Source organism: Protobothrops mucrosquamatus, unplaced genomic scaffold (assembly GCF_001527695.2).
Source record: "Protobothrops mucrosquamatus isolate PMUCROS unplaced genomic scaffold, P.Mucros_1.0 scaffold2535, whole genome shotgun sequence".
Classification (NCBI taxonomy): Eukaryota; Metazoa; Chordata; class Lepidosauria; order Squamata; family Viperidae; genus Protobothrops; species Protobothrops mucrosquamatus.
In genome coordinates this window covers 110,533-133,321 of record NW_015388596.1, presented here as the reverse complement: position 1 = coordinate 133,321, position 22,789 = coordinate 110,533, and the positions used below count along the sequence as shown (strand labels likewise).

At 39.4% G+C, this 22,789-nt stretch overlaps 1 protein-coding gene across 1 annotated transcript in view; it reads left to right on the top strand.

The window, feature by feature from the left end:
• Positions 1-22,789, top strand: part of LOC107295850 (CUB and sushi domain-containing protein 2-like) — a gene marked incomplete at both ends in the record, with an annotated part of 145,422 nt that overhangs the window by 13,650 nt on the left and 108,983 nt on the right. The window contains 2 exons of the mRNA XM_015825185.1: positions 509-621; positions 13,099-13,281. Of these exons, the coding sequence (XP_015680671.1) occupies positions 509-621; positions 13,099-13,281 (296 nt within the window). The remainder of the gene's footprint in view (positions 1-508; positions 622-13,098; positions 13,282-22,789) is intronic.

Sequence of the window (22,789 nt, the reverse complement as noted above, 5' to 3'; positions counted from 1 at the left end):
CTTACTAATTAGCAAGATGGTTATTATATTGCTTGACTTGAGATGAAGCATCAGGGCTGTTGTAAATACAAGATTGTGTTCCTGCATTCCATATGTATCATGTACGTCAATTTAGGATGATACAACAGCATTTTCTGCCAGTTCTGGGGATTTGCAAATTAATAATGTGGGAGGAATATGCAGAATTCAGTCCTCCAAAATCCATTCCTTGTGAACTCAGCATCTGCTATGTAAAATGGCCACCACAATCTACCTAATAGTAGAGATAGCCTTAGAGAAATAAATACTACTAGTTTTTGTTCCAGACATTTGGCAAAGAAGTGGAGCAACTGATAGCTGATCCCAACAAAAGCCTTCCCTCTCTCTACTAGACATGTTAGCAACATTGCATTTACTTCTTTTAATATGTTCTCTTTGAGGAGGAGCTGTTTCTTCCGTCCTCAAGATACCTCTACAATTGATCATTGCTACTGTTGCTGCTGCATTAGTTTCTTTTTTTTCTTGACAGTTTAACAGGTACAACCGTCCCTGATCTGATTGTCAGCACTCAACACCAGATGTGGCTCCTCTTCCAGACTGATAGCGTGAGGAACCTACTAGGGTTCAAAGCAACCTATGAAGGTAAATCAAATTTCTGCATTGATTCCTTATTTTACAGACCACAATCCACAACTACTTTACCCGGAGATCTTTTGACAAGAAAAGGTATAGGTAGGTCTTTGTAACAATGAAGGACAGTACATGTCAATATGAGTAGTTCTCAACTTACAACCACAATTGGGACAGGAACTTCCATTGCTTAAGCAAGTTAAGTGAGTCACAGTTGATTTTATGACCTTTTTTTGCCATGGTTGTTAAGTGAAGCATGTGGTCATTAACTGAATCTGGCTTCCCCCATTGATTTTGTTTGTCAGAAGCCAGCTGGGAGGTCACAAATGGTGATCATGTGACCCTGGGATACTGCAACCATCATAAATGTATACTAGTTGCTCTGGGCTTAAATTTTGATCATCTGACTCAGGGGTCTTCAAACTTGGCCCTTTGATGACTTGTGGACTTCAACTCCCAGAATTCCTCCACCAGGCACGTTGGCTGAGGAATTCTGGGAGTTGAAGTCCACAAGTCATAAAAGGGCCAAGTTTGAAGACCCACGATCTGACTGCAGAGATATTGCAACAATCATACATGTGAGGATCTGTCATAAGTCACCTTTTTCAGCAGTGCAATAACTTCAAATGATCACACAATTAATGGTTGCAAAGCAAGGCATATCTTTAAGAGAGAGAGGTTCATTGCAGTAGATTAAATATATGCATAGTTTCTCCAATCTGATACCCTCTAAATATGTTAGACTTCCTGTCCTCTTAGTCCCATGGCTAAGAGCTGGAATCCAGCGCACCTGAAGATTACAGCATCTTGTATCTTACACTAGTGGGTTCTGCACTAGCATCACAAAAGGAGATGAAATTGCTCATCTTAAAAATAAAGTAAGCAATATTCTGTCTCTAAAAGAAAGATGCTCTCGGATAAGAGAAGGGATTTCATTCAGCATTGTTGAGGTAGCTGTAATAATAATAATAATAGTAGTAGTAGTAGTAATAATAATAATAATAGTAATAATAATAATAATAATAATAATAATAATAATAATAATAATAATAATAATAATAATAATAATAATAATAATAAAAGTTGGAAGGGACCTTGGAGGGGATAGGCAGCTCTTCATTGCACCCAGTGAGGACTGAAAGCTTAAAGCTTAAGATTTTTTTTAAGGTAAATTATCCTTCAAATTAAGGTTGAACCTTCGTGATTTCATCAACACATACTTATTATGTTTGCAGTAGCATTTTCATTTTGGGATGGAGGGACTTCCTAATGAAGATTTCAACCCTGGGTTTTTCTAGTGGCCCCTTACCCAAGCAATGTCAGCTTCCAGGCAGAGAGCCCTTCGCAGACTCAACTCTGTTTAGCGTTTGAACCCAGTTAAAACTGATGAGGTGCTGCCAATACAATTAAATAATTGGAATGAGAACTGTAGCAAGTAGTTAAAGCCTTCCCATTACTTGTGTGTGCTAGGGTCACAACCCAAATCGTAATACCCCATTGTCAGTTTCCAGAGAGAAAACATGACGCCGAAGAATAGAACGGTACAATTAAAGTCAGCTCATGGCTTATTCAAAAGGCTGATCTTGGAGGAAAAAGGATGAACTCTTCCATGTATTTCAGAGCAGCCTTTTATCTTGTGACACAAGCATACATCAGCACTCCTTCTACACAACTTGTTTCTGTTTGCAATCCATGCAACCTGTTTTCCCTGAGGCAAATGTCCTTTCATTTGAACCAGATCAGTGGGATTTTCTACAAGCTGGATTTGATGCTTCTTAAAGTTTGCTGGGGGTTATGAGAATCAATGATGGCAAGAAACCAACCTACATATTTTAGGACTGTTTTTCCAACATGGTCCTCTCTAGATCTATTGAGCTTTGGCCATTTATTTGGACATCTCATGGATGCATTCCTACAATTTCTTGTCTTTCTCAATATTTCTTCAACTTCCATCCTACCATAAGCTCGAGTGTTACCTCCAGATTTCCCATCCACGAACCAACCAGGTTCTGGTGAGCTTTTCAAAGGCAACCAAGATTGATATATTTTGCACAAACACACACATGAATATAAGGTCTAGTTTATTAATTCCACTAATTAAAGCCTTCAAAAATCAAGTATTCTTTGAGTTGAGCTGTACCTCTGATGACATTCTGGGTATGGTAGCATCTTGTAATTTCTTGCAGCTAAGCAGTACTTTCAGAAGTAGTATTTTCAGAAGTACTAGTGGGGAGCAAAAAATGAAAGAAAGGGATGTTAAGTCCTTAGCTGATTGGTTGTTTTGCTGCTCTATTTCCTGATATCTCCCACATTTTGTAGACAATGTCAAAAATGGGTTTCAGTGCCTTAATACAGGCTGGACTGAAGATAATTTTCTTCCTAAAATGACAGGAAAAAAAAAAAACATCTGACCAAAGTGAACACCCTAATATTTTTATAGGATGGGAAATGTAGTAAAATGTCTAAGTTCAAATAAAGTCCATGATTATGCAGGCATGTCTATGCTCTTTTCTTGACAGTGATACGAGTAGAGTTTAATTGTAGTACCCTCTTGGATGTTTCTTCAACTTTCTAATCTAATCACCAATCCCAGACTTTTCTGGGAACTTCCACCAAAGGACCAACCACATTTTCTGAGATTAACCAAAGTCAGTTATGAACTGGGCTAGCTAAAACTTCTAAAAGAAGATAATTTCATTGCTAGACTAGGTAACACCATCAGTCCTAGTGAGTGTAGGGTTTGTTCCCTGTTTAGAAACAGTAATTTGCCTGACTAGTATTGGGGTAGGTGTATGTATGGGGGAGGGGATTTTCTCCTGAATAGTCTTTGATTAAGGTATTGTTTTCTGCTAGATTTTTTGTCTGGTGTTAATCCCTGCTTACCTGGGTATAGAATGCTGGAGAGACTGTATTCTGGTCTGTTTCCTTTTTATTTATTTTTTTAATAATCTATTATGAATGGTGTGAACATGGAGTTTATCTCTATGTGTCTGCTGATGGCAGATTTGTCTGAATCCTAAGCTTCCAGGAATTCCATAGCATTTTTGGATTTAGCTTAGTCTAGGACAGACATGACACCTCCCGCCTGGACTACTGTAATGCTCTATACATGGGGCTCCCCATGAGGAGCATCCGGAGGCTTCAGCTGGTCCAGAATGCGGCCGCGCGGGCGGTGTTGGGAGCGACGCGTCGCTCCCATGTAACGCCGCTGCTGCGCGAGCTGCACTGGTTGCCAGTGGCCTTCCGGGTACGCTTTAAGGTGTTAGTTACCACCNGACCTAGGGTGAATTTTTAAATAGGGACAATTTTTAATGATTTTAAACAAGACACAGCTACAAATATTTGGTTTTTAATTGGCTTTTATAGGGAAATGTTTTGTATTGTTTTTAATATGCTGTGAGCCGCCCTGAGTCCCATGGGGGAGAAGGGCGGCATATAAGTCTTATTATAAATAAATAAATAAATAAATAAATGTCAAACTCGCGGTGTCACGTGGCATTGCACAACGTATTGGGACAGTTTTGCCATTTCCGGCAATGGGGTGGGTGCGGCTTTTGCGTGATGTGTCCGGCCCGCGAGCTGGCAGTTTGACACCCCTGGTCTAGGATGCTCACAGTTTTCCAGTCGAAACTACATTATGATTGAGTCTGCCTAGGTTATTGTGAGATTAAGGAGTTTTGTTATGACTGCTAGTTGGTGTTCATGGATGTCTTCTGCTGGTCTTCAGTTACAAGCAGAACAAGTCAACTTTTGTCCCATTATTTTATTCATTACTTTGCAGCCATTCCTCCTAGATTGGACACTTTCTTCATCTACTTTTCAAAAGAAATAGATGAAAACAAATGGTTTCTGCTGAAATAGACAGATAATATGGCTCCCTGCATGAAACGCATTCTACGTTTCTGAATCTTTGAGGTGAACATTTGTCAAGTATGCAAATGATAATTATTTTTACTGTATTTCCCCCACACTTCTTCCCTTGCTTTCTGTCACTCTTCCAGACTGGCTGTTATTGAACTCTTAATGATTTCAAAACTTAATAGAGTGAAGATTAAAAGGGGGCAACAACTCACATTGCTAGCTTGACATTTTGCTCCAGCCATCTGGAGCTTAAGTTGGTTTACTTCCCCCCCCCTCCTTGACTTTATGAGGCTTCCTTTGTAAAACTGAAATATGAAAATGTGGGTCAAGATAAGCTGCACCCCTACCGGAGTCCCACAATAAAATGTTCTGCTTTTCTTCTAACCAGAAATAAGTGGAACTTCATCCCCTCCAAGTTTGTGTTAGAATTGTTTCATCTTAAAGATGTAAAGCTTGTCAGTGGTTTATGAATGTGTAGAACAGTTGTTCCCCTTTTTTCTCAATGAGAAAATTTACATCTGTAGTGAAAAACTCTTTGCAGCATGCACTAAATTTCAGTGATGCTTGATCTCTTTCTGTGGTCTTCAAAATACTTCAATGCACCCTTTTCTAGTCATATCCCAATTTCAACGGGGGAATGTTGTTTTTAGCCATATAACACAGCTAGGGACAATAGCCTGGAATCAAGGAATGGATGCTTTTGGAACAGAATCTTGAAATGTGGCCCTGGAAAGGATAAGGCCCCATTTGAACCCTGAGATTATATCTTCATTTAAAGAAGAAGAAGAGTTTTAAAGGTGAAAATAGAAGATTGAGGATCTTCACTCCTTCCTCTTATTCTTCAAGGATCTGAAACAGGGGTCTGCAGGTGTGGAATCCAGATGCAGGACCCAAAGCAAATAATCAAGACTCATTGTAGTCTTTATTAAACAGTACGTAATGGAGGGGACCCCACAAAAGATTAGTGAGTCACCTCTGCAAATGAAGAGATGCACTGATATTTAGACTTTTCAGAATGGAGGGGACAGTAATGTAAAGAATGGAGGGGGAATTATGCACGCATACATATTCATAAGTAATAAAGTAATAGATCTCAGTAATAGATTTCCTGCCCTTCTGCTTTCTACAGAAAACAATAGTCTTTGTTTCATTTGCACCTTCAGTTTCCGGGTTCCAATGGAAATATTTTGATAAACTGGCCGTTGTGAGCTAGATACTGCAAGGCCACATTCTTTATGTCTTAATTTGTCTTAAACTGCTCCATTCATTTGAGAACTGATTTTTCCCAACACAGGATGGGGTCAAAATGTCAATATGCAGTCAAGGTTTTTCCTGTTTTTTATTTATGTTGATGCATATTGATCTGAAACTATTACTCAGGTCCTCAAGTTGTGATGTTTTGTAGGATTCAAATCTGTCCTCTTGTGCATATTTGTAGTTTGCTTTACATTATTTAACTTAGGGGAGAAGATAATAATAATAATAATAATAACAACAACAACAACAACAACAACAACAACAACAATAATAATAATAATAATAATAATAATAATAATAATAATAATAAAAGATAACAAAATACAAAGACCTACAAATAGAAATAGAAAGACTGTGGCAAAAGCAAGCAAGGGTAGTACCAATAGTAATAGGCTCCTTGGGTGCAATCCCAAAACAACTTGAGCACCACTTGAACACCATTGGCATTGACAAATTCAACATTAGTCAATTGCAAAAGGCGGCCTTACTAGGAACTGCTTCCATCCTGCGACGATATCTGTAATACCATCAAACATCCACATCTGCCTATCCCAGGTCCTGGGTAAGGACTCGATAGGTAGACAAAAATGCCAAATCCAGTCTGAACATCTGGCTGACTGTGCGATGATCCATAATAATAATAATAATAATAAAGTTGGAAGGGACCTTGGAGGTCATCTAGTCCAACCCCCTGCTCAGGCAGGTAACCCTGTACCATTTTGGACAAATGGCTGTCCAGTCCCTTCTTAAAAACTTCCAGTGTTGGAGCATTCACCACTTCTGGAGGCAGGTTGTTCCACTGGTTAATTGTTCTAACTGATGATTGATGTCTTAGGGTAGAATTCTCCCTTTCCAGCTAGGACAGCATTAGTGGTCATTTAAAAGTTAGTGATAAATCCTAATATTTTAAGGATGATAATTGAGGTGAAACTCATTCACTTCTTTTTCTTCTTCTAAGCCTTGGATGTTTCCATTTAGCATCAACAACCCAAGCTGAACTGAAAAGTTTGTTCAGCTTCTAACACATTCTCCCTTCCATTGTATATTTTGGGCACAGATTCCGGAAGATGATGCAAAGACCTATAAGAGTTGTATTGATTTTCCAGGGGCTGCTTGTGTTCATATTATGCAGTGAGAAATTCGTCCAATCTATTCTGAGGCAGCAACTGTTAATAGCAGCTGACAGACAGGATGTCTCATGCCCTGCTCTGCATTTAGTTATCTACAAAAAAAGGAACACTTATTTTTCTCTCCTTTGCACTGAATTTGTTTGGACAATGTTTCAATTTTTTTTTTTTTGTCCTTGATTTTCAGTGCGTGTTTAATCACCCTCAGAAATTCTACATTTCGGTCGAAGGGAAAAACATAAAATGACCAGACTTGTCATTTTTTGTTTTCAGACTATATTCTAAAGGAAGCTGAAGCCTTTGAAAATTTCTCAAAACTCCAAGATTGTATAGGTAACATTATTCCGAAACAAATTTGTCCCTATCATATTCACTGCAAGTTGCAGTTATATGGAATGTTGGGTGTGTTATAAGACCCAGTTCAAGATTATGAAGGTCAAAGTGAATCCCAGCATAACAAGTTAGACAAAAGTTCTACCTATCAAAAAGTTCCTAGCTCCCCATTTTACTATTTTGTAGAGAACCAGAATGATCTTGTTGTGACCTTTGGACATTCCTATTCTTCAATCGTAGGGCATCTTCCTACAATATTAGGCAAGAGTTAGCTTATTTATACCTCTGTTCTTTGTTCTGATCTTCTCATCCCCTTCTCCTCTGGCAGAAGGGGAAAATGTATAAAATTGCATTCACAAACTAGTCATGAAAGGCTATGCATTTATTTATTCAGTTGATATAGCTGCCCATCTCACATCCTTGCCTGCAAGTGTCTTAGATAAAATGAATAAAATGCACAGTATCAAAACTCATAATCGCCGAACTTCATAAAATGACCATCAACACAGTTAAGAGATGTGCTGTATGCCGTATCTGGGGACCCAGACCTGGGGGGAAAAAACCTAGCTTCTCAGGGCCTTGCAGAAGGCCAGTTGGGTCAGGAGTAATTTTATCTCAGAGGTCATGAAGCTCCAAAGGGTGTATGCCACAGCCCCATCAGAAAGGCGTCTTCTCTTTAGTCCAGCTAGCCAACACTCTTTAGCCAACTGCAGACAGAGCATGGCCTTCCCGCCAGAACAATTTGGGAGATAGTCCCATAAATAAGTACTCTCACTTCTCTCCCTTGGATGATGATGATGATTGATGAAGAAGAAGAAGGCGACAACGTTGATGATGATAGTTAGGTGCACAGTCAGGCAGATATATCATGTTTCCCTGTGGAAAAAAGTATCATCACAGTATGATACATTATTAAATAAATTGTTAATAATTTCAACTATTTAATCATTTATAGTTGTTTTAATTCACTTGATTAGTAAAAATTATCACAATCTTATATGTATGCTATAAGGTAGACATAATGATATGAGCATTACGAATATAAAAAATAAAACACAAAACATTTTATAATTAGCATCTTATATAATTATTAAATAATTATTATCACCAACTACAGTTATTTTTATACATGCAACAGCACGAAACCACAGCCTCCAGTTGTTTACCTGGCACTGGACTTCATTCACACTGAGTTCTTCCCAAGACGCTAGGATGCTGTGATATATCGTTATAGTAGGTGTGTTTTTTGAAGTGTGGCTCTTTATCATTGACAGATGGCAATTTTGTCAGTGCACAGGTTTTCTATGATGATGGTGATCATCATCGTTGGTTGCACTCAGCCAGATGTTTAGACTGGATTTGGCATTTTTTATTCTACCTGGGATAGGCAGATATTGTTTGATGGTATTAAAGATATTGTCAGAGGATGTGAGCTGTCCTAAGTAAAGCTGCCTTTGGCATTTGACTGGCGATTTTGGTTAGTGCCGATGGTCTTCTCGTGATGCTGCAGGTGTTTTGGATTGCATCTGAGGCAACTGTCCCTATTGGTACTCTCTCTGCTTTCTTTTGTCACAATCGTTCTACTTCTATTTGCAGGTCTTTCTATTTTTTCCCTAGTTTTTTCTCTTTTATTCTGTTGTCTCCAGGTACTGCCACGCCCATTCTCCAGACTTTTTTGCTTTTCCCATCGACAGTTGTTAAGTCTGGCATGTTTTCTGACAGGTGCTTCTCTGTTTAAATTCTGAACTCCTAGAACATTTTACTTTCTTTGTTTTCTATTACTTTGTCTATTTTGTGGTCCTACCAGTTCTGGCTTGCAGGCAAATTGTATTTCTTGCGGATATTTCAATGCATCGTAGTTATTTTTATCATGGGTCAATGCCCAGTCGGTCAAATGTTTAGACTGGATTTGCCATTTTTACCCAGCTATTATTATTATTATTATTATCCTTCAGGTCACTATAAGGTAGCGAACCAGAACACTTGACTAGCACTAAGCAGACATTCTACATTCCATTTACTCTGTTCCTCCCCAAGCTAAGAGAAACATTTCTGAGTCTTTTCATGACTGAAGCTTCAAAATTAGCTTTCTGTGAGGACAATTGATTCGAAAACAGGCCTGGGAAGGTCATGCTCTGCCTTCTTTCACAAGAAATTGTAGGAAAAAAGTAGTGCAGCATGTACAATTGGAACATCCCAAGAGAATAACTGTAGGTAGTGATTAATTTCTTCCCCATTCTTCTTTGAAAGTCATACTGTGCCATGCCATACATTTTCTATCTACCTATTTCATTTTCATTCATTCATTCATTCATTCATTCATTCATTCATTCATTCATTCATTTTGTATAGCTGTCTATCTCATCTCAGTGACTCTGGGCAACTCACAACAATTAAAGCACTAGCCAAAACAAAAACAAAAAAACAATGAATAAAAAAGGCCTACAAACCCTCAATAAAAACACATTAAAAATAGAAAAATCACCCTCACAGTCACTGAACAGGCTCTCAACTACTAGCTGACCTCCAAGCACAATGGCAGAGTCATGTTTTCAGAGCTTTCCCAAAAGCTGGTTGGTTTGATGTTCCAAAGGGCGGATGGCACGGCAAAAAAGATTCTCTTCTTGTTTCAACATGTCTCCCCTGCCAGTTATGCTGAGATTGGTAAATGTAACCAGGGGGAGAGAATCCCTCAAATAGCCTGATCCCATGCTCTGTAGAGCTTTACAGGTCCTTACCAGCTCCTTGAATTGAAACTAGAAGCATCCTAGCAGCCAGTGCAGCTGACAAAACAGAGATATAGCGTGTTGAGGAGTGGACATAACTCTCTGTGCCACTGCATTTTGCGCTAGTTGCAGCTTCCTCATGCTCTTCAAGGCAGTCCCATGTAAACCACATGACAGCAATCCACTTATGATGTGTCCAGGGTGGAAGTGATTGAGAAGAGAGCCTCCTGATCCAGGGCCAGGTACAAATAGTACACAACATGAAGCTAACCAAAGGGCCTCCAGGCCACAGCTGGCATCTGCTCTTTGAGCAGAAGTCATGAATCATGAGCCACAACCAAGACAATATCAAGTACAAGAAATTGGAGTTTGGTGCAGAAATGTAATCTCAGAAAGACTCTCAGACATGACTCTCCCTACTTCTTATGAAAACACATTACGATTGGTAGGATTTTGTTATTATAACCTTAAAATGTAGCAGTGTCTTACTTGTCCTTGGTTTCCAAGTTTGGCCTGCCTTGGAAAACTGGCATCAATCTTTTCACTTGGAGGAATGGTGGATTCTATAGATCAGACAGGTCAAATTTGCAACGTCACATGATGTCGCGCAACGTATCGGGACGGTTTTGCCATTGCTGGCAATGGGGTGGGCGTGGCTTCCGGGTGACGCATCCAGCCTGCTGGCCGGCAGTTTGACACCCCTGCTATAGATGGATAAAAGTCACATGGTTGTGATCCAATCCAAAGCCTCCACCATTCCCTCATTCCAGGCAGCAGTTAGAGCCTCAAACAGACCATGGGACAACTCCCAAGATCCTTCTGGAACCTGTCAGGATTGCTTGTTCCCTGGGATGTTCTGATTGAAAGTCCCATCTTTTTGTAGTGAGAATGGCAACAGAGAACCTCAGTGGCTACCAGGGAGTGATCTGACTGTGACAAGGGAGTAACAGAGAACTCCTCCAATTCCAGATCTGAACAAAGAGCAGATCCGGTGCATTATCACATCTCTGGTCCATGGTTCTCATGTACCCATGAACTCTCAGAAAAGGCAACTTGAAGTCTCCTGGAGCCATAAACCTGGGTAACTCCACCACCAGTCTGGTTATGCAGTCAGGATGCTCAGACAGGGAAGATGTCATGCACCAATTAGCCAAGTATTTTAAAAATATTATTTTATTTCTGGTTTAATCTACAAGTAGGCATTATAATAAATTTGTGGGTCAACATCCACAAAGGCTGTGTTTCTTCCATAATACTACCTGGGACATTTTAACTGCGACTTTTAATCATAGTAGTGTTTTTATATAACAGGCTATGTCAGAAGCAAGTAGGGCACAATATGGCTTAGCCTCCTGTCAGAATGAGGCCATCTTAGCAGGAGAAAGGAATTCTCACACTCTTCTCCCCCCTCCCCCTCAATAATTTTGTCATTGCCGTCTTTGTGCCTAGCTTCTTTGGCAAAAGGATTGTCGCTTTTCTGGATTCAGTTCAATGTCATTCAGGGAAAAAAGAGGGAAAAGGCCTATTGCCAGCCAGCTTGTATCGAAATAAATAATGGATCACTGCAAATCTGCAATAATTGAAAAAAAAATCTCTTTAAAGAAGATCTCTCAAAAGAAATTTGAAAGAGAGAAAGAGAGTTAAGATTTTTCTCATTGGTTTTCTCAAATGACAAAAAAGCAAAGTGGATAATGAAAAATGGCCGGGATGACTGCAGGGTATGAAAAAAAACACAAACCAACGTTTTATGTGCGACACAAGCAGAGTTTTGGATATCTAAAAGAAACCCTCAAGAGAATTGCTGCCTTAATTGTCTCTTCAGCCTATCCCGTATACTGCAGGAATGCCCACATTTCCTGCTTGTCCAGGCTTACCGTAATTAAAGAGAGGCATAGGTCTTCACAGGGTATGGTTTAAAAAAAAGACAAGACAGCAGTCACAATAATGCAATGGAAACTCTGTCTATTTTCATGTACACTGCAAACTTTTAATTTTAAAAAACAAACAAACAGATGGAACTTTGATGGCATTGTTTGGGCCACAATATTGACTTTTTTGACCACACCCAATGAATGTCCCTGATGAGAGATATCTGCAGGTATTTGGATCTGAAATGGGAAAAGTGCTTCTCGTATACCCTTTTACTCTGCCTGTCAAGGACATCTATGCCCTTGACATTCCCTGAATTGAAATATGTATTGTTCGTGAATTTTGCAGTTAGCATGTAAGAGCAGGAAAAGGGGTCTCCTTTTAAGGTGGAGTTGACAGGCACAGCAGGTGCCCCCATACCAAGTCAGAAGCACTTCTTCCACTTTGGATGCTGATACCTCATTTCTCTGCTGAATGAACCCCAATAACGCAACACTCTAAGACAGGGGTAGTCAACCTTGGCTCTTTTATGACTCATGGACTTCAACTCCCAGAATTCCTGAGCCAGCATGGCTGGTTCAGGAGTTCTGGGTGTTGAAGTCCACGAGTCATAAAAGAGCCAAGGTTGACTACCCCCTGCTCTAAGACATAATTCAGTGTTTGGCAAGCCAAAATGGTTGGCTTTGAGCCACACCCTAGAATAAAACCCAAGCAAATTACATTTTATCAATGCAATCTATCAACTCCTCAACCTGGCAACCAGAGAAGAACAGAAGGAAAATATTCATATCATTTCAATGATTCAGATGGCAGTTTTGAATAGCTTTATCTTCAGGGGAGATTTGGTACATTTGTCTTTCTTTCTTTTTTTCCCCTTCAACTTCTTGAAGTTTATAAACTTTAAAAAAAGAAGAATGACAGGTACAGAGTCTTTTGTGACTTCTACTTCAAGTCCCGCTTTTTAAAATTTTTTTCTTCTATTTCCAACTCTATATACAGACTAATTTCCCAGGAATTGCCTGCAAGATCAAAGGACGAATATAGTCTAAGTAGAGGATGTGACCAGAAGCTGGGAGGGTCATACATTGGTCCTTCGTTACAGCTGACTTCTTCTGCCAGGACATTAGAAGTTTTCCCAAAGCTTTATGAAAGCAAATATGCCTGACTTATTTTTATTATACATGTGGGTGTGGGTGTTTTTAACCCTTATGGAAAGAATTCTTATGATAGCAAGAGTAAACTGCCAGGTAAAAGATTGCATGCAAAGATTTCCTTTATGTTCCCTACTTTCGTATCTTTATTTGTGTTTCTTCTAGAAATTGACCAGGGAAGCTGTGGAGATCCTGGAATGCTAGCATATGGCAAGAGAGAAGGGTCAACATTTCGCCACGGAGACTCGTTGACATTTGAATGCCAGCCTGCATTTGAACTGAAGGGGCAGAAAACGATCACTTGTCAAAAAAGTAGCCAGTGGTCTTCTCAGAAACCAGTCTGTGTTTGTAAGTCAGAGGGAAAAATTGTCCTTTCCCATTTAACAAGGGATATCTCAGAAGCTATCAAGTGAACAACTTGACATGTTGGGTGCAATGGAGATGGGAAGAAAACTAAACCAAACCAAACCTACAGGGTCCCCAACCAGGCTAGCTTTAAACACTTATTTATAGGTGGTTTGGAAGGGACTCATGCTTCCAAGGGTTAACTGAAACTCAGCCACAGAGAAGGAAGCCCCAGCTGGTTGACTGGGGAGGTTCTGGTTATTAACCCCATCGCCCAGTTGTAGCTGGCAAGCAGAGAGGCCCCTGACACCTCAGAAACTATCAATCTTCAGAAGAAGCTACCATTCTTATGTCAAGAATCAGCAGTCACCATTGTGTAAATTCACAATGTTGTACTGTGCCAAAATCTCATGAGACTTTATGTGAAAACAGATTATCTGTTTTGGTGACCTTGAAAGATTTCACCCATCTCTTTGTATATGTCCTGGGAGTCTGTCTATAGCAGAGGTAGGCAACCTGGGCTCTTTTATGACTCGTGAACTTCAACTCCCAGAATTCCTGAGCCAGCATGGCTCAGCTTAGAAACCTCTCCCTTCCCCTCAGCATGGCTGGCTCAGGAATTCTGGAAGTTGAAGGCCACCAGTCATAAAAGAGCCAAGGTTGCCTACCCCTGGTCTATAGTATCCTAAGTGATGTTCTAGTGTTTCTGGGTGCCACATTGACAGCTTGCATCTTAAATCAACACTTCTGTATCTTGCTTAGTGCAGATAGCCCACACCTCTGGGAGTTAGGTCATGAGGACAGGTTAGACTTTAGAGACCTTTCCTCCAAAGCCTCTACATTCTCCAATAGATGCGTTTAGTAAGTAAGAGGTACTCAGTTCCAGCATTTAATGGAAAGTAAGCTCTTGTTAAGTTAGGCTTAAATAAAAGTAGCCTCCTCAACTAATTTTATTTCTCCAATGCCCTTCGTCCTGCAGTAGCACAGCAAAGAAAATAAGAACAACTGTAGACCCTGACTAATTCCAAGTTGATCCCTCTCCAAATTCTAAACTACAAAGAACACTCTGAGTTACAGTAACTAAAACCATCTTAAAAACCCACTCATGGAAGGATTATAGACTAAAATAACTGGTGGAAAAACCTCTTGTAAAACTACCGAAGAAGTCCTTCTTAGGTGAGAGAGCACTAGGGAAATAGAGTTAATCCAGTACCAGTGGTCTGTCTGATGGATGCTCAAGATAGCCGGCAGGCAAGGCCTCAAAAGATAATCTGAGAATCCAGACAGAAACTGGCTGCCTGCCTGTCTTTCTCACTAAACTGTTTATTTCTGCTTGTCATATTTTCCATTTAGTGGTTAATTGTCTCCTTTCATCCCCCTTCTGATGCAAAAGGGCAGTTATCACTAAGTAAAAAAAAAAATGCAAAGGTACAGGATAGTAGGCAAGACACACAAGTATTCTCTTTTGATCTGCTCTGCTTCTGGGAAGCTTCCCGATTCTCAGCAGGGACAGTTTTGCTTCTGTCTGGATGCTTCTCTCATCAAACTGTCATTTGCAGCCATGGATAGAATGAAAGTCGTGGTTGTTCTACAATGCTTCCATCTCTGAAAAATGATGGTGTGGTCGCTTGGGCTAAAGAGTGCCTATTTGAGCAAAATAACATCTGCCTCTCTGGATCTAAGAATGCTCACTAGTCTTAAGATTTGCAAGTATTGCACAACCTACGAGGAAAGTCTGGAACAATTTTAGTTTGCCACATATTATATCCCATGCAGGTTTTTCCTCTCTGTGATGCTATACGATACTTGTAGATTGGTAGCTGGGTATGGCTCCTATGCATTCATTTTCCAATGTACTAGCCTTACACACGTATTCAAATTATTCTTATGAAAACCAAAAGTGGAAATATGGTGAAAGAGTCTTCCCAACATCTCTATCCTTTATTGGGTTGAAGAGTCAGATCTAATGCAGTTCCCAGTTTTTTCTTTCATTGCACCTTTACTTTTTTTTTTTTTTTTTTTTTTACTAAAAACCTTTGCACATCCTCATGTGACAGGGATTGGCAGTACAGTACAGGCAATCCTTGACTTTTCTGGGGCCAGAAATTCAGTAATAAGTCATTGCAGTCATAATGAAAGGTTCCTCATGTGACTGGACCTGTTTTTTTTTTCTTTTCAATATTTTGTAGTGCTCATGAAGCAAATGCATTCTTCTGAATGGGTGTTTTTGCTGGAAAGTGGTAAAAAAAATGTTGTAAATCATGGTCACATGACCATGGGATGCTGCAACTGGTCATAAAAACAAGCCAGTTGCCAAGCACCTGAAATGCACATGACTGCAAGGGGTGTGTGGTGACATTTTATGATTCTCAGAAGTGCTTCACAGGCCATAGAACATCCATCCCAAAGTTGTCATAATGCCGACTGCTCATCAAAAGCCCTCTATAAGTCAAGGGCTACCTTAACTGATGGTGCCATGATACACAGTTCTTCTTGCCTGGTAGTGACACCTTGACCATCAAGTTAAATTTTAACTCTTTCTGAGAACTAGTGTGGTTTGGTAGCTAAGAACTCAGACAGGAAGTAGGGAGACCAAGTTTCCTTTTAGTCATGGAGGGTAGCTCCATGTAGACCACATGGGACTCTAGACCAGAGCCTTGAATTGTATGGTTAATTTAGGTAGAGAAAACTGGATCAAATAACAAAGTCAAACAGACAGAACCAGAAACTCATATACTATGGGTAGAATTACACAACAGGGTTGGGCAGTTTATTGTTGAACCCGTTGTGGGAACCAATAAGGCATTTTGTCTTAGCAGATGTACTGAATCCTGTAGAACTTCACACTGACCTATTTTGAATGTACAAAAGTGGAGGTGTTAACTAGATTCTTGTAATTAGAGTCGATCTCTCTCTTTTCATGAAAATCTGTTTCTTTAGAATGACCAGGAGCAGGCCAAATATCTTACGGTATCTAATGGTTTAGAGCACAGGTGTCAAACCCACGACGTCACGTGACTTTTTTCCCATTGCCAGCAATGGGGTAGGCACGGTTTTGGCATGATGCATCCGGCCCACGGGCCGGCAGTTTGACACCCCTGGTTTAGAACTTGGTTCTAGAAACAAGGCTTCAATAGAGGAAAGATCCGTAAGAAGGTCTGATTAAAAAAAATGTATCTGTCTTTGTGTTCATACATAAATTGGTTACATTAATATTCTGTTTCTGTTTCTATAACTTATAAATGGAAACGGCAGAGTGTCACATCAACACTCAAGTAAATTGTGTAGATTTACTTGTAGACATGTAACTGTGATTGAATACAGATGAGGATCAAACAGTAGCTACATGTTGAATTGGATTGGTATAAAATATATAAAAATGAACTGGAACTCTACATGTTCAAACTGTAAGGTTTGTGCACTGATGTGAATTTTGAAACAGAGGTGCATACCTCATATAGCACCTATGTTGTATGCTTTATGGCCTACGGCTTAGAACAGGGGTCTTCAAACATGGCCCTTTTATGACTTGTGGACTTCAACTCCCAGAATTCCTCAGCCAGGCATGCTGGCTGAGGAATTCTGGGAGTTGAAGTCCACAAGTCATAAAAGGGCCAAATTTGAAGACTCCTGACTTAGAACAAGACCTTTTTCATCTAAATGGCATCAGAACCATTTTGGTTTAATTCAGACTAGGTTTGCAATTACACAAGTTGGCCATTGGTTTAGAAACATTACCTGTGATGTTGTTGTCAGGTTGTTTAAGATAGGGATTAGTAACCTTGCTTTTATCAAGTGAGGCATCTATTCTGCATTACTGTTAGATTTGGCTTTGGGACTAAAACCAATAAATGGGTGGGACTAAGCCTACAATGGAAGATTCAGGTTTGGGTTCTATCTCCTCATGTTGCCTCTTCATTGCATCTTCATCTTCCTCCCAAGAAAAGGAGAAATAGTTCAAACCACATGGGTCTTGGAGAGAGGGGTTTAAACATCTGAGCAAAGTGGGAAAGTTGTCTCACCTATCATAGGTTGTGATTATCTTATGGGATTTTTGGAGGCATCTATTTCAAGTCAAATCAAAAGGGAAAGTTGAGATGATGATACCCAGGTAGCCATCTGTCATATCTTGGGGAAGATGGTTGTCTTTGTTTACATGGCTTATCCCAGGTTATTCCCAGGTATGTAAAATGACTTCCAAGAAGAGCTTGATAATGGTCCATCCCCGAGTATATGGACTATTACCATTCAGTCGGTTAATTCTGAGCCCCAACTTCCAAACTGTCAGGTTGATACTGGTATTGTAAAATAGGTTCCTCAATTGGGTTGGTGTGGCTGCTTGAACATGTAACCATAGAGTGGCAATCATTTCGTCAACTTTTGTAGAAAAGTGTTTTATACAGGATGGGCATTGGGGGGAAAAAAGATCTACAGTCCCAGCAGACCAACATGGCAGGTGGCTGGAGCTGTGTCTTGTTTGTGGGTCCTGGTTGATGGCATTTGCTCAGTGGGATTGGCAAGAGAAAGTAATGTTTACCAAAAGTGGCAAGGTCTTCCTCTCCAGCTCTTTTCATGTCATTCTCATATCTCAACTGAAATGCAACATGTGAAAGGAAACATGGGCGAAAGGGGTCTTTGGGTTTATAACATCTATTTGGCTGCAAAAAAAAAAAACTCTCAATCAAAGAGACCTGGACACCAAGTGGGGTGGCTGACAGAGGACGAGATCCATCACAGCTTGACTGTTAAGCTCTAGTGGGATCCTTCATTTTCTTCAAGATGCATACTCTCAACTATCCAATTAGTAACCATCATCTGAAAATTAATATTATCTTTGTGTGGATGAATTACTTTTCTGTATCGGAGAAAGCACATTGCTGCAATAGGTTATCTGTACTCAAGTATGTGAGAAATGGAAACAATAAAAAGGCTGCACTGCAGTTAAGTGTGATTGTTTTCGAGTGTAAGGTTACATTTATCTGACTCATTCAGACTTTGTTATTATTTTGTTTGGCAATTTGTTTGAAAATTGGCATCTCATTTATATGCATCTAAAGAAGGAAGTAACGCTTGTCAATTTGAAAGAGGAGAATTATGTTTTGGTTATGGATGTCTGGATTTTTCTGTTCTCCACATAATGTGTCTTAAAGATGTACTGTATGTTATGTTCTTTATAATTTAATATTCAGTTTTCTCCATGAGAACATGGTTTTTTTAGTTGATTAAAATTCATGAGATACGCCCCATGTTGCTCTATCATATTTCTTTACAACATTTGAGTAAATACACTCAACTTGTGGTCTACCCCATGACTTGATGACAGGAAAGAACACTTTTTGTGATAACAGTTATGCCAGTCATGATGTAAATCTCACACTAAGTTACATGCTCGCTTCATTTTGGCCGTAACTTGTGTCCTGAATCATGCTTAAGGAAAATGAAGCTCTGTATGTTGCCCCATACAAAAAAGATGGAGAAGAAAATATGCAACAGAAAAGTACAGATGGTCCTTGACTTACAACCATAATTGAGCCCACAATTTTGGTCGTAAGTCACCATGGTCATAAAGAAGGTCAATATATAACCATGCCCAATTTTACGGGGGTTTTTTTCAGCTGTTGAATGTGCCAATTGTAAATTGAATGCTGTGGTCCTTAAATGAACATTGCAGTTTTTAATGAACCCCTACTTCGCTATGCGATGGTTTTTGCTAGAAATTAAAAGTAAATGCCAGTTTTCTGGCAAAAACATTGTAAAGCATGATCACCTGACTACAGGGCATTGCAAATGACTGTCCATGCAGGCTGGTTGCTAAGTGCCCAGAATGCAGTCACGTGACCATACAGGGGAAGCACGGACATCAGAACTTTGAATCTAGGTCATAAGTCTCATTTTTGGAGTCTGTCATAACTTCAGAGGGTGGCAAAGCAACTGGTTGTAAATCAAGGCTACCCACATTGGTGTCTCTTCTCATAGTGTCTCTTCTCAGGGGACCCTAGTTTGTTTGCTGTTTATTTCTACACTTGTTCATTTGTTTTGCTATTAGATTCCTTTGAAGTAACCCAAAATGGCTGCCACCGCAACATACTATGAGTTAAAGGTCAGAAAAACTGAATATACAAATGAAGGCAAATATACATGAACACATAATTATTCATTTGTACTTCTCTACTTGTATATTTCCTTAAAGTTTAGGTTCAGTGACTGGGAGGCTGCAGGGAAATGGTACAGACTAAGAAAAGAGTCAGGATGGGCCAGTTCCCTTCCCCAAATTTGCACCTGACATTGAAGGCTCCCAACTTTGAAATATACAGCTAGTAATTAGACCTGAAGGGAGATAGGAAATACCCAATGCACAATCTTAATTGCATGGCTTCCTAGTCTAAAGCTGTGTTTGCACACTAAATCATGAAACAATCAACCACTTTTGTAGCTTGGTCGCACAGATGTAACTGTATTGTTAGTTATGGTTCAATACATCATGCCAACCAGAGATATTCTTGGCGGGGATGTCAAATAAGTTAAATGGTGGCTACATTTATGATGTTAAAGCTCAGACATTTAGAGCGTGTGCTACATGTAAAAAAAAAAAAGATGGTTTTTGATTTTGCAGTTGTAGGCCCCATTTTAATTTTTTGACACACGTGGAACCCCTATGGATGACTCTGGTGCCCGACCCAGATATATAGATATCGAGGGGAGGAAATGTTGATTCAGTGAATTGTGGGTAAACATGTTGCTCAAATACAAGGTAGATTTTCTGCATCATGCCTGGACTCTGTTGCATTCACTCAAAAATAAGTAGAACTAGTTTCCCCCAAACAGCAAGTAACTTGGCTGATCTTTGAGCCAAACTCAGATTAGGTATTCTGTCTTTTCCCAATAAACTCCGAGCATCTATTTTCTTCCTGACCCCTTCCTTGTCATTGATCCCTGCTCTCCAGCTCAACTTCTGCTTCCCTCCAGTTTAAATGTATGCAGCCAACTGTAATCTGTGGGGAAATCACCAGCAGTGTTTTCTTTTAATGCCTTGCTTTGCTTTGGGCATTCTTTATATGGAACTTGTTCCCGAAGAAAGGAGATGGCAAGTTATTTTTCTCTCCTTGCAAAATGTACCAAGTTGCAAAGACTAAATGTCTGGATGTTTAATTGCCAATTGCTCGACTTGAAATGTGGTTTATTGAGGTTTTCTCGCAGCATCCGTTTGTGTACAACATAAGCAAAACGTAGATTTGGAGGTCCAGTTTTGTATTGATCATTACTCACGTTCTTATAATTCAGAGGTGTCTGAAGGATGGGGAGTTAAAAAGTCAAGATGGTAGCTAGGCTCATGCAGTTAGAACTCCTCTTTCATATGAGCGGTGCAAGTAAAAAAGGTCAGAGTTTCAGTCTTTATGATTGCGGCTGCCATTTTGACCCCCCCCTCCTTTAAGCACCCTTGTTTTAATGTTATCCATCTTGCTTTTAAGCTTTGTGTTGATTGATTTCCAAGCTACTGGCAATACGGTTGGAAATGTTATATGTAAATATGAGAACATCTGATGATTGGGGGTGGCTTGGAGTTTGGGAGGAATACCATTTAAGAAATAAACGGTTTGAATGAAAGTTTAGCTTTAGTGAAGTAAAACAATAGTTTGCCATACGTGAAGTTCTTCATTGTCATCCCTACTAGTCCTTTGGAGTGATTCTCAGTCATCCAGGTCATGGTTGTCGCAATGGTGCTTTTTCAAAAAAGCAACAGGACTTTTTGTTTTTTCCTTGAGGATGTTTTTCTTCTCATCCAAGAAGCTTCTTCAGCTCCAAGAAGTTTCTTAGAAGAACTGAAGAAACTTCTTGGACGAGTCGAGTTGTCTTTTGAAAAAACAACTTTGGGATTTACTTGGGGAAGTTACTCATTATGTAATGCACACGTGTACCATATATAGAGACTCTATCTGATGTTATGGCGGAAGTGTTTTATGTTTAACTTCATTAAGGGATTTGTACCAGGGTTGCAGCATAGCTTTACATTGAGACATCCTTCTATGTTCTGTGAATCTTTGGATTTGTGAATTGTTCGAGAGGGTGGGTTAGGACTGTTTTAAGTCTACCATGAGCAATGAAGAATGAACCATACTACAAAAGTATCACAGTAAAATTTGGTAGCAAAAAAAAGCACAAAAAAGTAAACGCTATGACATTTGATTGGCATTAGACTCTTGCTAAAAAGTCATTAAATCTTATTCACAAACTCTGCAAAGAGAACGGACATTAAAGCGATATCTTGAGATGCATAATTTATAGCCTGTCATTTAATATTTAAAATCTGTCAGGCGTTCATTTATGACTTTCATTTTTTTTTGCTACGATTTTAAGAAGCTCAGTTGGTATTCCAGTATATATCTATGGTGCTCCCTCTGTAGTTTTTGTAATCTCTTTTTTAGTTCCGGAATATTTTAGGAATGCGAGTGGATTTTCAATAGGCCTACAATTTAGCATTGTGGTACAGCTTACATTCTGGTTCCAGAGGATGACAGGGCAATCTCACAGCAATTGCCCTTCTCAAATCTGGAGGGAGGGAAAAAAATGTAATTATGGAGGTTCCAGACACATCCTGCTGCTGTGGTGATTGATTACAAGGCATAACTGTTCTTGCTAATTACTTACATTTGCATAGTTTTACTTAACCTATCATTCATTCTGCTGCCAAGATTCAGATGTTTTAATGATCTGGAATTTTATCAGGGAAGGGCTGAGTTCATGAAGGTGGGCAGAGATGTTGGTGACGTAGATAAGGGGGAACTGGAAGAAAGAGCTAAATGCTAGTCAAAATCCGTCTGTATCATGGAGGGTGGAAACTTCACAGCTTCCCTTTTTTTATTTAGAAACTAGCTGTACCCGGCCACGCGTTGCTGTGGCTCAGTCTGGTTAAATGGAAAAGAAAGAAAAGAGAAAGCGCACGTTTCTAATATGTTTAATTTCATAATGCTTATGGGTATACAATATTTTTTGTTGTTCCATTGTCTGTGCAGATATAGAGATTTTTTTTTAAAAAAAACATGTTTTTACCTGTCACAGGTGTGACATCTACATAATAGTAGGTATATAAAAACACGTGCGTATTCGAATGCAACGTTGTGTCAAAATTTCAAAGCAATCGGTAAAGAACTTTCGGAGATTTAAGATTTTGAACAAACAAACATTTACATTTTTATTTATATAGATTGGTTTCTAGACCGCTATAATGTGCCAGATTCCTTCTGTTCATATATCTATAGTACAAAATTGTTTGTGTGCTTTATGGCATTGAATTATATCTGTTTTTACAAAATGCCTTTCAATCTCTCTCAATGTGAAAAGATAATTGTTTTGCCACTCCTGCTGTTGATAACTTAATTAAGGTTTGGGTTGGCCTGTTTTCCCCATTCTCTTTGCTAGTTAGGATGGTGTATTTTGATTCGCTGTGATTTCATACCACATTTATGAAATGTATTTTCCATCCCATATTTTTGTTTTGTTTTGTTTTGTTTTG